This window comes from Gobius niger (assembly GCF_951799975.1).
Source record: "Gobius niger genome assembly, chromosome: 17".
In the NCBI taxonomy this organism is placed as follows: Eukaryota; Metazoa; Chordata; class Actinopteri; order Gobiiformes; family Gobiidae; genus Gobius; species Gobius niger.
This window is the reverse complement of record NC_136868.1, coordinates 3750396-3765000: the sequence shown is the minus strand read 5'-3', so window position 1 is coordinate 3765000 and position 14605 is coordinate 3750396. Positions and strand designations below refer to the sequence as shown.

At 42.3% G+C, this 14605-nt stretch overlaps 2 protein-coding genes across 2 annotated transcripts in view; both read left to right on the top strand.

Moving 5' to 3' along the window:
• Positions 1–14605, top strand: part of naaladl2 (N-acetylated alpha-linked acidic dipeptidase like 2) — a 590615-nt gene that overhangs the window by 141071 nt on the left and 434939 nt on the right. The window lies entirely within an intron of this gene.
• On the top strand, positions 11290–14347 carry LOC306977232 (uncharacterized protein; the record flags this gene model as incomplete). The annotated part of the gene is made up of 4 exons (XM_079575441.1): positions 11290–11418; positions 11484–11661; positions 11735–11811; positions 14339–14347. Exons 1-4 carry the CDS (start codon positions 11335–11337, stop codon positions 14345–14347), a joined length of 348 nt encoding a protein of 115 aa, XP_079431567.1. The 5' UTR covers positions 11290–11334.

Genomic DNA, 14605 nt, shown 5'->3' with positions numbered 1-14605 from the left:
TCACGTAGCAGTCAAAATGTGCCATTGTTGGTAAATGGTGTTCTGACATGACTTTTTTTGCAGCTATTGCTCTTATTATCCAAGCTTGGAACTGGCTCAAACAGCTCCTGAGTTTATCACTGTATAACCCAATTTACACATTTACATAATCTGACCATCCAATAAGAGAGGCCTTATCCGGCTCATATCACAAAAGAGTGAGAAAACTCCGCTGCCTTTTCTCCGACTCCTCCGTAGTGGGTTCATTGCTTCGTGGCGTCTTCTGTGCTAAATATGGGTTTTCGGTGTGAAGGTCAGCAGCTCATTGAGGAGCTCTGGTCAGCGCGGTTCACCTCTCACTGCTCTCACACCGGGCTGATGGATAGATTATCTCTCAGGGTTCACAAGAGCGCAGTGTATGGCAACATTCTATCGTTCTTACAACAGTTTCTTATCATTACGCCTGAAATAGTAACCGGACCAAGTGGGAGCAGATACCGGCTTTTTAAATTATGGATTAGTTATAGGGCCTTTAGCTGTTTTGTTGGTGTTGCCATGTTTACATTGAAAGGAGGAATGGTGACTATATGTACTCCACTGTGTAAAATATGCTGGGTTTGGAAAGGGATTGTATTGTTCCCTTTAAGGTGAAACAAGACTGCATTTAAAATCCCACATCAGGTCCACTGCCTGTGTGCTTAAGCTCAACCAATTTTCCTGTAGAAGTCCTGACGAAATGAAGATGGAATAGGCCTTTAATGGTGACTGTACGCTGTAGGTAATCCAAAAGGGCCCTCTGCTCACTTTACAAAGAGAGTACAATGATTGTTTTGGGCTGATACAAAACTCTCAATTTATTTATGTCCTCGACCTGTGTACTTAATCTCAAACCGTTTTATTGTAGAAGTCCTGCGCAAATCCAAGTCGTACATGCTGTTAACACGAAACAATTATGAAACTAGACACTCTAATACACCTTATGTGTGACTTTGGTAGCTCTGTGATGAACAGAAGTGAAATAAATGACGATCAAAAACTTCATCAAAATTCATGATCTGGACATTTCATATATTATTTTATTATTCATATTATTATTTTCTTTTCGTTCGAGGGGGCGTGGTATTGCGTACAACACTTCTCTGTCGCTCTCTGGAGCATTTGACAAAGCAGAGCGGCTTCCCATGGAAAGATCCAAACAGTTGAGATCTGAGTTTTTAAACAGTGGAAGACCCAGGACACGGTGGTGGGACTATGTCTCCGAGCTGGCCTGGTGTCGCCTCGGGGGCCCCCCTTAACAGCTGGAGGAGGTGTGCGTGGATAAGGAAGTCTGGGCATCTCTGCTGAGACTGCTGCCCCCGCGACCCGGCCCCGGATAAAGCAGAAGAAAATGGATGGATGGATGGAGACGTCAGACTAATGGCATGGCGCCTCATTTGAGCTCGTCTTTCTAGTCCCCGCCCCCCTGGCCATGCAAACACTGCTGCCCCGGTTGGTCGCACACAAGATGTCGCTCTCATCTGCACTGTTGTTGCGCCAGGTGGGAGATCGGGCCCATTACGTTCTCCACACAAATACACCTCAAGTAAAGCACAGATCCTTAAAAAAGCCACTTGTGATACTCAAATGAATTTACTGACCACCTCTGCCCCCTCCTTCACCGTAACGTCGGATACGTGTTGAATAAAAGTGCTTGTAACCGTTATTTGAATCACCGGCCCACTGCACGGACTGTATTTCTCTCTCCATATTGTCACGCCGCTTGAGTTACTGCGGGGACGCCGTGTTCCTTTGTAATTGAATGAGCCTTTTACAGCACCTGTTACAATGATTTTAGCCAGCGTATGAATTTTTATATGACATGCAAAGTGCTCCGGGTGCTCCCCGGCATTTATGGATAAAATATTTCCCACTGACTTTGCAAAGTGCGAGAGGCCACGGTTTATTGGCGAGTTGGGCGCGTGCGAGTGTGTCCGCCCCATGCTTGATTAACCGGGAGAGGCTCGACTTTAATTTATGGGGCGTAAACAAGACAAGGAACACGGCAGCGCGGCCGCTTTAACATGCAGCGGGAGTAGCGGCTGATAAAACGTAAGGAGGAGGTTATTTGTTTGAGCCTTTATTGCTGCATCTTAAAAAGAAGAAAAAAAAAAGCCGGAGCCTCTGAGTGAGAGAAGAAAAAAAAAGAAAAAAAGGATGCTCCGCTTTTATGTCCTACTTTTTCATGTGGGGAAAGTTTGTGGAGTCTTTAAAGCGCTTATTTGCTGTCTTTGTTCGCGTTTCAAGGTAAACGACGAGCAACAAAGCAGCAACTTGGGCTTTAATTTGCCTATAGTTGAAAGAATTGGACGTGCTTCAAGACTTCACGCTTTTAAGGTGAGACGCTGCAGGTGAAAAGGAGAAACAAATGATTTTCAAACTTTTATGTAAATACTGACACAAGTAATTTATATGAAGAAAACATTTCCAGTTTTAATTTGAAAAGCGGGTGTTATGCTTTTTGCAGGTGTTTGCTAATCATCTCAAACACATCTTGATCCCTATTACTGTTTTGTTCTTTTAGTAAGACAGAATGTTTGTTTACCTGCTTTATTAGTCTATATTAGTATCACTCCCTGTGATCTTCCTCCGAAGCGTCAACTGGTGGTGGAGGTGATGTGTCGTAGGCATCTTACAGATCTGCCATCAAATTGTAGCCTCTAAGCACTAACACTACAACTAGTCGACTGTTAGATCTCTAATCTCTATGCAATTAGTGAACTAGAGCTTCAGAGCTATTTTGCACAATTCGACCGTCCTTACCCAGGGGAAACGGAAGTGACATCACCAACAGCTGTTTTTCTTCTTCTTTAAAGTCATTGGTGGAGTGCAGGCAGCTCCTAATCACATGTTAGCCACTTTAGCATAGGGACCTCTGGTGCTATAGTTAGCATTGAGGCTCCTTTCCCTAACTCCTTCCTAACTGACAGACGTTTTTGCCACGTTGTCGCCCTTTTTTTAAGCTTTTTTGTTTCATTTTTGTAACTTTTTCATTACTTTTTGCTGCGCATTCACAACTCCTTTTTCAAGAAGCTTTTAGGGTAAAGCCAAACTGGAGAAAATGTGCTCGGTTCAGGTGAGAGGCACAATTGATTTGTTTCCTGATGAAATGTTGTTACGAGAGCAAATGGTCATAAAACCAGAGAGACAATTTCCACCTGTTCCAAAGTGGAATTCAGAGTCCGCACACACAAATTATTCTATTCAGTACAGTGTCGTTGACTAAAATATTTAGTCTTCATTTTAGTCAAAGTGATATTTTTGACGACTAAAATTGGACTAAAACTAAATTAAAAGTTTCTCATGAGACTAAAACTATGACTAAAATGTCCAGATATTTTAGTCGACTAAAATAAGACTAAATAAAAATGAAAAGGAGAGACTAAAATCATCCAAACTTCTATTGAGCGTCTGAAAGAGCCTTAGATCATGTAAATTCTCTGCCAAAGGATCAGCTCTGAGCTTTGTTCATGTGGAGCAGCTCCATGAAGCAGAGGAACAAGATTAAATATCATTATGATGAATATTATCAATGCAAAGTCGACTAAATTCGTCTTAAATTTAGTCGACTAAAACTAGACTAAAATTGAAGATATTTTTTTGACTAAAACTAGACTAAAATCAAATTACATTTTCGTCAAAAGACTAAAAACTACATTAAAATATGTTGTCAAAATTAACACTGATTCAGTACCACTTGTTTCACTTCAGGAGTTTGACCAGGGCTTTGTAAGGGCACTATAATACATCAGATACATGTGAAGAAAAGGCTTTTTTTCTGAAATGTGTAAAACCTCCAGTTTCTCTCTTCTAATCAAATGTGATGGTCAGAAACACCTGGCTGGAGGATTCACCGATTGTACATGTTTTTAGTGGTAGGGTAAACCGGAGTGCCTGGAGGAAACCTACGCAGACACATGGGGAGAGCGTGCAAACTCCACACAGAGGTGGGAATCGAACCCGGGACCTTCTAGCGGTGAAGCACAAGTGCTAACCGCTGTGCCACCGTTCCTAAATACAGAAGTGGGGCACAGGTTAAAACTCTGCAACGCTCTCAGTTGAAACTTTCACTGCATTGACCACCGATCTGCAGCCTTCAATGAAAACTGTTTGGATATTCTGTTCTGTATATAAGTGCTATATCTGAAATGTTGTCCCCAGAGTGTGAGAAAAATGCATCTCTCAATCAAATCTGTTGAGGGATGCAGATTCACATTAGTCAATGTCTTCAGGAGAAAGATCACACGTGAACAATAAGTCTGTCTCAAGACCTTAAAGACGTTTGCAGTGACTCACCTCAAAACCACATCAGGCCAGAAAGACGCTCTGTTTTGTCCTTTTGCATTAGGCTACATTTGTGGATTCTGAGGTGTTTTTTCTTCCATATACTGTGAGGTGTTTGGACCTTGGATGCTGTCCTCTCTAAATGCGACCCTTAAGTACAGTACATCTGAAGAGAAAAACCTAAAACGCCCTAAAACGTGGCAGCTTTGAAACCCCGTTATTACAGCTGCGCCCTTTCAGAGCCTTAGAGTAAAATGAATAATCGAGCTTGAGCCGGGGAAGAAAGGGGAGCGAGGTAAATTAGACATGAAAGCCTGGTTCAGATCTGGGCTTTTCATTTGTCTGGCGTGTCATCTTCAGGTTTTAAAGCACTCGTCTTTGTCCCCGCGCTTCTGTCAACGCTCCTCTGAATCCTCTTCTCATCGACCTGTGCATAAATACGACATGTTTTCCACCAGCAGCCTCATTTACAAATGGTCGATCTGGACAAAAGGCAGAAAAAGGCACAAAAGGCACAAAACAAAACATGAAAAGGACTGTATGTTGTAAAGGTGAAAGATGTAAGTTTTATCCTCTGTTATGGATGTGATGGTGAGGACTGGATGATTATATACACTGTTAATACTGCACCTTGTAATACTGCTTCGTCCCCGAGGACTACATATGGAAATAAGCTTGAAAAAACTACAGTCCGGTACAAGCATCTTTGCTCAAGAGCATAATGTAATAAATAGAACTTACTTTTTGTTCTCAGAACTATGGCACCGTTTTCAATATACACAATTTGTGATATTCAGTTCCAATTGGTCCAAAGCTGTTGTTCATGGAAGAGGAGCATTAAATCACTGTGAATAAGAGTAGATGCCTTGTGTGTTTGTACTGAATTAGAATTCTAACGGCCCATTTTTGACCAAGATCTTGTGTTTGCTGCAGGTTCTTTAGCAAATGTGGCTGAACAACTAGTTAAGGTAGTACGTGTTAGAAGAAGAAGATCTTTATTCATATAGTGCCTTTCACAGACATGGTCACAAAGCGCTTTACATGAGACAATTGGACATTCACTCCACACTTGGTGTTGGTGAGCTACGTTTGTGGCTTCAGTTTCCCCTGGGGGAGACTGACAGAAGCGCTGTCACGATGTCTGACCACCATCATTCATTCACACATCATTCATCCTGGCCTATTGTACATGTTTTTAGTGGTAGGGGAAAGCGGAGTACCCGGAGGAAACCTACGCAGACACGGGGAGAACATGTAAACTCCACACAGAAAGGCCCCGTCCCTGGTGGGAATCGAACCCGGGACCTTCTAGCTGTGAAGCACGAACCGCAGTGCTCCCGTGCCGCCCAGTTGGGCCATTCCAAAGAATAGGTTACGACTGTCAAAGAGATGGGACAGACACAAGTGATTGCTTTTGCAAGTGGTACCAATATACTACGTACATTAAAGTGGACATACCACAAACATGGATATGAATGGCCATTCAATAGAAAAATGCAACAGGAAACAATACTGGTTTTAGTTCATTTTGATCATTCATTGCTATAATTCGTATAAGGTCACAGTTCATACGGCCACGGGAGTGTTTGAAGTTGAATGAGTAAAGCAGGTCAAAAAAGGATCTTAAATTGGGCTAATGTATGTCTAAACTGGGCGTTAACATTACGGAAGTGTAAATTCAATGATTTCCAAATAAAATGAATCATGTCTAAAATTCCAAATGATCCTATAGGCTATACTTGGCCTTAGCGCTGACTCCTGACACGGCAGCCTGACCCACACTCGTCAGCACAGACATGACAACGGGGGCGATCGTTCATAATGCACATTGTTGGCTATTCTCGGTTACTGTTCCTTTGTCTGATCAATAAGTAAGCAGTCCATCAGTGCCCTCGTGTGTGAGGGGCATTAACTCCGACGCGGCCTCTCCGGGAAAGCCCACACACATTCATAAATAATATCCATTCATTATTAACAGCCCAGGGAGGGGAAGGAAGTGTTGCTATTTTTGTCCAGTCGAAAGAACAGAGGCCAGAGGTATCGAGCGCTCCCTCGGGTGCGGCCGGGACCACTTTCGGTGATTCCCGCTGGCGATCCATTTGCAAATGAATAAAAATATGAACATGAGTGACAAGCAACAGCTTTATGAGGCATCAGCACATGGTACATTTATCTGAATGGCACTTCAGCACACAAGAAAGAGTGTTTTCCACGTCTATCAACCTTTGTCTGCCATTCCTTTTAATAATTATCCAAAATATGGTTGTTTTGACGAGTTGACCTTTAGTTGACCTTATTTCCCTTGTTCTGAGATGTTTCTGACTCGTTTCAATTAATTTCGTCTTTATTTCAAATGATTTTCTTGGCCAATGGGGTAAGAAAATGGCTCTTGTGCCATTTTACTTTCTTATTTCAAGCTAGATGACCTCAGAAATGAGAAGTGTCCTTAAACTGGGAAAGGAAATTTGGTCCGATAAAGAGCTGAGTCTTTGGGGTCCGTTCATTTCATAGAGCGGTTCAAAAGACTGCCTTTTTTTAAATAGTTTTTATTGGCAGCCGGATAATTCTCAATATCTAAGACGCGATCGATAAAGGCATGTTTTTTGATATTTTACCAGTCTCCTTTATGGAAACATTGGTATGGCTGTCTTTTATAATCTTGTATGTATTGTTTATGTGAGTCTTGTCTATATATATATGTCTTTTTATACTATGGACCTAGAGTCTGAATAAAGAATGATGATGATATGATTTAAAGGATGCGTATCATGCTATTTTAGCCATTCCAAAGTAAACTATAGGCATTTATATGATATATTGAACCTCTGCCTCTATGGAGTACTATTTTTGTGATAAATATATGTATTTTCAAACCCGGAAGACAAGACACTTGGATTCAGTGAACTCTGCCCCTCTTCCCGAGTTGATGCAGCCGATGCAACTTTAGCAGTAGAAGAAATATAAATATCACAGCAAAAGTGAAGTTACTTTACAATGCAGTTATAAGGAGTTGACATCTGCAACACAGCTTCATAAATGGCTAACACACACACAATCTAACACACACACAAGCTAACACACACACACACACACACTAACACGCGTTTGGATTGACTCACCGGTCGCTCTGGCCTCTCCATCATTACTGGTTAGAAGAGTTTAATCCACTTTGGTTCTGGCCAAGGTTCACCAAACTAGCCTGGCTCTGCCAAACTCTTCACCGTCCATTCCACGCAGGGAATGAGTCTGGTCATGGAGCCATTGGAGCAGTTTGAAGGGGCGGGGCCTAACGCACACAGATTGTCAGTGAAATAAACCAATTAGCAATTAGCGGACGTGACGACAGCCGAAGTCCAATTAAAAAAATATGAAGTGAATATAAACTCACATGGAGAACGCGAGGCAAAATCCTCGACTACTTCATCCATGATTTTGGCTAATATTAATGTTAAAGCAGTACTAAGTAACGTGTTTACCTTAATAAATCCTTTCCCTGTGGGGGTAATACAAGTGTTTATGGGATGATTGGAGGGTCTTTCATCTCCCCCTCGTGTCTCTGGCCAGAAAACCATGTTTGCAACTTGACTGCCACCGGTGCGGAGAAAGCAATACACACTAATAGAATCACGTAGAAGAAGCAAACATGCTAACGGGCAAAGCTAACTGCGGGCTAACGTCACTTTAAACAGTATTTACAGCCAAGTTTGAGTGAAAAAAAATATTTCCATTGTATAATTGGATGCACAGTAACCCTCTCTCCCTTCGCCTTTCCTGTCAGCGCAGTATTTACTCTCCATGACAATAAGTTAAAAAATCGTAACTTGCTACTACACCTGCAGTTGCGCTTATGGCCTCTAGGGGGAAGAGTTACTTAGTACTGCTTTAATTGAACCATCAACATAGTGGTGCAGCGAGTGACGTAACCTTGTCATTTCCCTGTGACGGTCGTGATTGGTTCGGTTCGGCCTTAGCCGCCAATCAGCAACTTGTTTGCTGTGTGAAGGTGGGTGTGGTTTATCAGGCTATCACCAAACGTCCATCAGTGAAGTGACGGTCACAGACAAACGCTATTTTGGCTGAAAGTCGCTGAACCCTGGAAAGAAATTCCAACTTCTGGCGAGTGGCCTCTACTTTAGGAAGGTTGAATAAAGTCCTGCACCTCTCGTAGCCAAACGCGCATTTTCTCCGTGACATTATCGTTAGGTAAGACAATAAGAACAGGCGTGTCCAGGGTTGGTTAGAAAGAGCTCCTTCTTCACAGCTTTCAGTACAAACATGACATATGTTCAGACGCCCAGAGTTTGTTTGCTCAGCAGGGGCAAAATGAGAAACCTGATGCTTAAAGAACAACTAACCCCCAAATCAACTTTTTTTTCTAGCTAAGTTGTATAAATGGGTATCTTATAGTGTTGTCTACGTGTATATGTCACTATTTTAACAATTTAGTGCAAATTTGTTGAAATCCTGTCTTTGTGTCCCAAACCGTCTGTGTGGCGCCATCTGCAGCGAACTGTCTGTACTGCATTTGATTTTTTGAATTCGGCACCCAATTAGCGGAGGGGAGAGAGATGATGTCAGGAGGCGAGAGATGATGTCACGGGCTCTGCCGCTCTGGGGTATAAAAAGGCTCAGTCTCGCTCACGCCCCCGTAGCGAGTTGGAGTTGGAATAACGAGAGAATATTTTCCTCGATTGTCAGGTTTGCGATTAGTTATCATAGCATTTAGGTAGATTTTATTAGGATAGCTTTTTTTATTATAAATAAGTGTATAGTTTTAGTAGTGTTTGTTGTTGAATATTGTAGTTGTAGTCACTAGTTGCTTTTATTGTTAGATTAGTTTGCTCAGTTTAGCTTAGGGCGTTTGTTAGTATTGCTTTTAGTGGTCTATCGTGTATAATTTAATTGTTAGTTGTTAATTGTACTGTGTTAGGATGGGGAGGAAGTGTAGCGTAGTGGGGCTGGAGTTTGCAAAGACCATTTTACGTGCTGATTCCTTCGCCAACTTCACCGAGGTTGAACTGGGCTATGCTAGTCTTCTCCGTTTGAAGAGCGAGGCCGTCCCCACCGACTCTGCTGCCCCGCCAACAATGTGAGGTGAGTGAGAAAAATAATGATTTACCCATTTTGGATTTGGTAATAATTGCATTGATTGTAGCTGCTGTAAAAAGAGGCACTTGGTTCACTCTGTCCCGGTCATTTCTGTCAGTAGTAGCTACTTTGCTCACAGATTGAGTCATGTACAGTATATAGAATTTTGATGTGCACGTCAGAATAGATCGTTATTGTAGTGTCTCAAACAAATTCGCCGTTTTGGCCTCTGATAACACCAATCACATGAGTCGTGTAGATATGTTGAAAAAATATGACGTGTAAATAGACTCTGCAGCGTCAGCTCCAGGCGACGTGTCCCGCACTCGCTCACTGTGGCTGAAGAAAAGCAGCCACCGGTTATAAGCGCGTCTACTCTGCCCGGGGCAGCCTGCTAATGCATCCGTCTGCAAAGTTACGCCAACACTGTGCGCAAATGTGCACGAGTCTGAGCACCAAACTAATCTAAGTTTGATATGACTGCAGCTTTTGACAGTAGCTACAAGCTAGCCTGTAAAGCTAACGTATAGCTAGCCTGTAAAGCTAACGTATAGCTAGAACGTACTGTGTGTCTGAGGCTAAACTGACCGGCTCCATGCGCGCTCTGCTCCCGTTTGATGCTCGATTGCGGTCAGTGAGGAGAGGGCTGACCACTCCAGGTGGACCGTGTGGTCAGTGAGGAGAGGGCTGACCACTCCAGGTGGACCATGTGGTCAGTGAGGAGAGGGCTGACCACTCCAGGTGGACCGTGTGGTCAGTGAGGAGAGGGCTGACCACTCCAGGTGGACCGTGTGGTCAGTGAGGAGAGGGCTGACCACTCCAGGTGGACCGTGTGGTCAGTGAGGAGAGGGCTGACCACTCCAGGTGGACCGTGTGGTCAGTGAGGAGAGGGCTGACCTCTCCAGGTGGACCGTGTGGTCATTGTGGTCACAGATATGAGCTGTTCTTACGTGCTTTCAGAATCAGTATAGTTGTTATTGCCATTGTTGTTGAACAGGTTCACAAAGTAGGATAAATTCTGATAATTATGTTCATGTTGACAAGTTTTCTGAAGTGAACCAAAGTTTACACCTATTTGGACGCAGCTTTTCAAAATGCCAAACCATTTGGAAGTTTTTAGAAGCCGACTGTAGCCAGAATTAACCTGATACAAATATTTGTTTTATCTGCTATAGGGTGGCATATTCTAAAGTATATCGTAGGTTGTATTCCTATAAATCATCAATACAAACAATGTGTTTGCATGTCACGTGTGTGTGCACTTTATAAATATTATTTATTGTTATGTTTTCAGCCAAAAGTGAGCAGAGAGAAATGTCCAGACTGATCCAGTCATTACAAGGCATGCAAGTGTCCAGGCCAATGTGAAGCCGAGCAGGCGACGCAAAGGTGAAATCTATTTATCCTTTATACAGTACTGTCATTTTATGTATAAAACAGTCTACACTTTTGTTTTTTTATATACTGTAGTTAGACACAAGTTGTGTAATTACTGCCATTTTAAACGTGTTTATTTTGTTTGTGTTTTGTACAGCTACTCAAGCCCGGACCGCTTACACAAGCGTCGGTTGTGGGACAGGGGACCTGATGGAAATCCCTCTTCCTGACAGTCCCAGAGCAGCCTCTACACCTTTAAAAAGGAGAAGGTGTGAGGTGTCATCGTCTGAGCCCAGCTTCCACATAGATGACAGCGCCAGCACTGTGAACTGTTCAAGGTACAAAGGAAATCTAGAGTTTTAATTGAAAAAATATATACAGCGTCCTGGTTTTTTGAGGGATGAAATATCCTTTATTTTATATAGCATTCCTGCTGAAGTCCCTCCACACAAGGACAAAGAACATATTGTTCTTGAGGACCAACTGCTGGAGCTGTTTAGGCGATGTCCTGTCTGGGTCACTCAACAGTGTCCTCGCTGTGAGTTCTCCAGTCAGTGGTCCAGTCAGCCCATGGTGAACAACGTCCCAGCTGGAAACCTACAGCTCTGTGCTGCTGTGCTGTTCACCGGCTCATCCTTTAGCCAGATTTCAAAGGTACTACAAAAACATTTTATTTTTCCATATATTATCCGATGATAACAGATGTTTTAATTTTATAGTTCTTGGGGGCCTTCAATATTCAGGGACTGTCAGAGCAGTGCTTCTATAGGCATCAGGCAAAGCTCCTCATCCCTACGGTCAACTGGCAGTGGAAGCTGGAGCAGGATGACCTCATCAGGGAGGCTCTTGAAAGCGGCTCTGTTACACTGGGCGGGGACATGCGGGCAGATTCACCTGGTAAATACATTTCATAAACATTTATCTGAAGTATTAATAAAAGTCAGCTAATGTATAACTTGCATTCATGTAGGACATTCAGCCAAGTATGGCAGCTACACCATGATGAATCTAACGAGTAACAAAGTCATTGACATCCAGCTAGTCCAGGTAAAACATTACAATAAAAATGTAACTATGTAATTTGGGATAACTGTGCATTATGATAGAACTCATATTCTTATTTTTTTGTCTTATTAGAGCAATGTGGTTGGAAACAGCGTGCGCATGGAGAAGGAGGGGTTTGTGTTTTGTGTCCCAGAGATTGGAAAAAATGATGCGCTGGGCCAGAAAAGGTGAACGGAGGAAATGACGAGGTGGAAGAAAAGCATTGTGAACCATCTATGAATCATCTCTACTGGTCACCATCAAAGGCTGTGGCTGAGTGGACATCTGGGCAACTACATTCAGAATGTCCACGGAAAACCCCCTGTCCCCTCGCTGTCTTCACAGGCCTTTGGTTGGGGATGATGCAAGAGTGTAGCCAAAATCAAGTATGTGTAATTACAACTACTCCTCCCAATATCTAATTTATATTGATGTATTTACACTTCACATATCAATTTATTATTCTTTGTAATTCTTTATAATTCTTTGTAGGCACAGCAGCATGCGAGAGACTCTTACTCTTTTGTCAACACCACGTTTTTTGAAAGATTAAGCTAAAATAAGCCCACAATACCACACTTCAAATATTGAGGCATCCATAGTCTGATTCTCTCACAATAGTCTGGGCCTCTTATCCAAAGGAATGCTGGCCAGGTAATGATTCCTAAAGGTTCAACAAATATTCACTAGTTATTTTATCACTTTGAAATGTTTAGAAAATAGATACTGCATATTGTTTATTTGTGAAATTTTAGGGTGCAGGTTGGTGCCTTGAATTATGATTAAAAAAGGCAAATCGTTTTGCTGCTGTATGTCATAGTGTATCCAAAATTCAAGCGTGGAGACGACACAGTGAGAGCCATGAAGACCAGAGCTACCTCAGGTATGTCACATTAAAAACAACACAACCAATGCTTTTACAAGAACAAATGTTTTGTGCTTTGTTTACAGTCTACTTTGACCAACTAATGGCCCTGCTGTTTGAAAGTGTGGTCGAGGATCCTCTCCCATATCAGGAGCACACAAAGGACCTGTGCCTGAACCATTCTGTGCCCATTGGACAACGTAATAGATTAAAATCAATGTTTCATGCAAGATTTAATTGTGAGCAGTAAAAAAAAAAAGAAGCCTGTATATGTTCTGTCAGATATGTCACGGGAAGGTATATGCAGCACCGCTTTATGTTTCTAGAAGCTGAAAACTTACTGCATGTATATTTATTACAGTTGGTATTGTATAACATAACCAGTCAACTTTGTCTGTTCAATTTGTTTATTGCACACATCTATGTAGGCCAAGTGAGTGGCACATGCAGCTCAACCTCAAGTGAAATGTGAGCTGTAAGTTTGTAGTAAGTTTTACCAAAGAAATTGTGCTACAATAGGGAAATTGCACTGTTGTAAGAGCCAGAAGTGCAGAATCAAGTACTGGTACAAAACAAGATCTATAATTTTTATTAATATTTCAATATTCAACTAAAAAAAGCATACATATAAATACTTCATTATAGCCTTTACTCTACAGTGTCATCATTCAGTGGTAGTTTAGTGTATGTGTTAACGTTGGTTAAACCTTTTAGTTCACTAAATTTAGTAATAGAAATTACTTCAGGCTATTTACTTAGGGCTAACTGGCTCTTTGGGTTCACAATGTTACAGTCAAGCCTTTAGAGAAACATGACCTGAATGATTCTGTCTCACATCTTCAATGGCAAACCAAAAATCAATTTCAAAAAGACAGTGTTCCTGCTCAATAATACAGGCCTACATATATTTATTTATGTGATATGTTTTGTGCACTTTGCTGTAAGAAAAATAATAAAAATCTTTGTAACACAAATAGCCACGTCTCTATACCACACACTCTGCTGAGGACACTGAGATACATCTCCCATGTTCACGTAGACCACAGCAAAAGTCTACATCTAAAATAGATCGGTAAATTCTGAAGCAGCCAGGACAGTTACGTCCCTTAGCTGCGATGCTAACGTCGATCGAGCTCAATGCTAAGCCGCTAGCTTTGTAAATGACAGAGGAATAAATGACCCAGCGCCTCAGGTACAAGGCTGCCACGATGCCCCCCCTGTGTAGAGAGAGCTGTAGAGCTGTCCCAGTGGAACAAGTTGCTAAATAAGTTAGCTCGCTGGAACTCCATGCTACCATGCTCGGACTTTGTTTACGAGGAGCGCTGCAGGTGCAGCGTCGAAGTCAGAAGCCTCAAGCCCCTCCCACCCCTCACCCCTCCCGCGTGCCCCTTAGTCCTCCAGGCAACGCCCCCTTTCTGTTGAGATTTTCAAATCTGAGGCTCTGATACTGAGGCTCTGGAAGGAGGGGTTAGTAGCTCTTTAAGTTTATGTGTTGCTTGATTGATTGACAAAATATAGACATTTTACTGTGGACCAATGTTGCAAATATGTTGGAATAACTGGTGACTACCCCCTGAAAATGGTTAGTTAGAATATATTTATCTGGTGGAACAAAAAACTGTCTGTCTGTTTCCTGTAATTGATGAAGTTTCTCTTCTCTTTCAGGTGTTTTGATCGGCTCCAACACAGCTTCGGTGAGTACGCATTATGTTGACGCAATGTTGGGGTTTCTTTGTTCGCTGACCTCGCTGACCTCGCTGTTTGGTCATCTATGTCATAAGTGTGTGAAGAATGCACACACTTATGTTTTGACATTGAATTAACCGAATGCAATTAAACCAAGTGCGTGGCCGTGTTTGCTTTGAAAACTGGAAGGTTCCTCTGCGGTTTGAAACACTGACCATTCAGGTTCGACTCAATGGACTTTGTTTT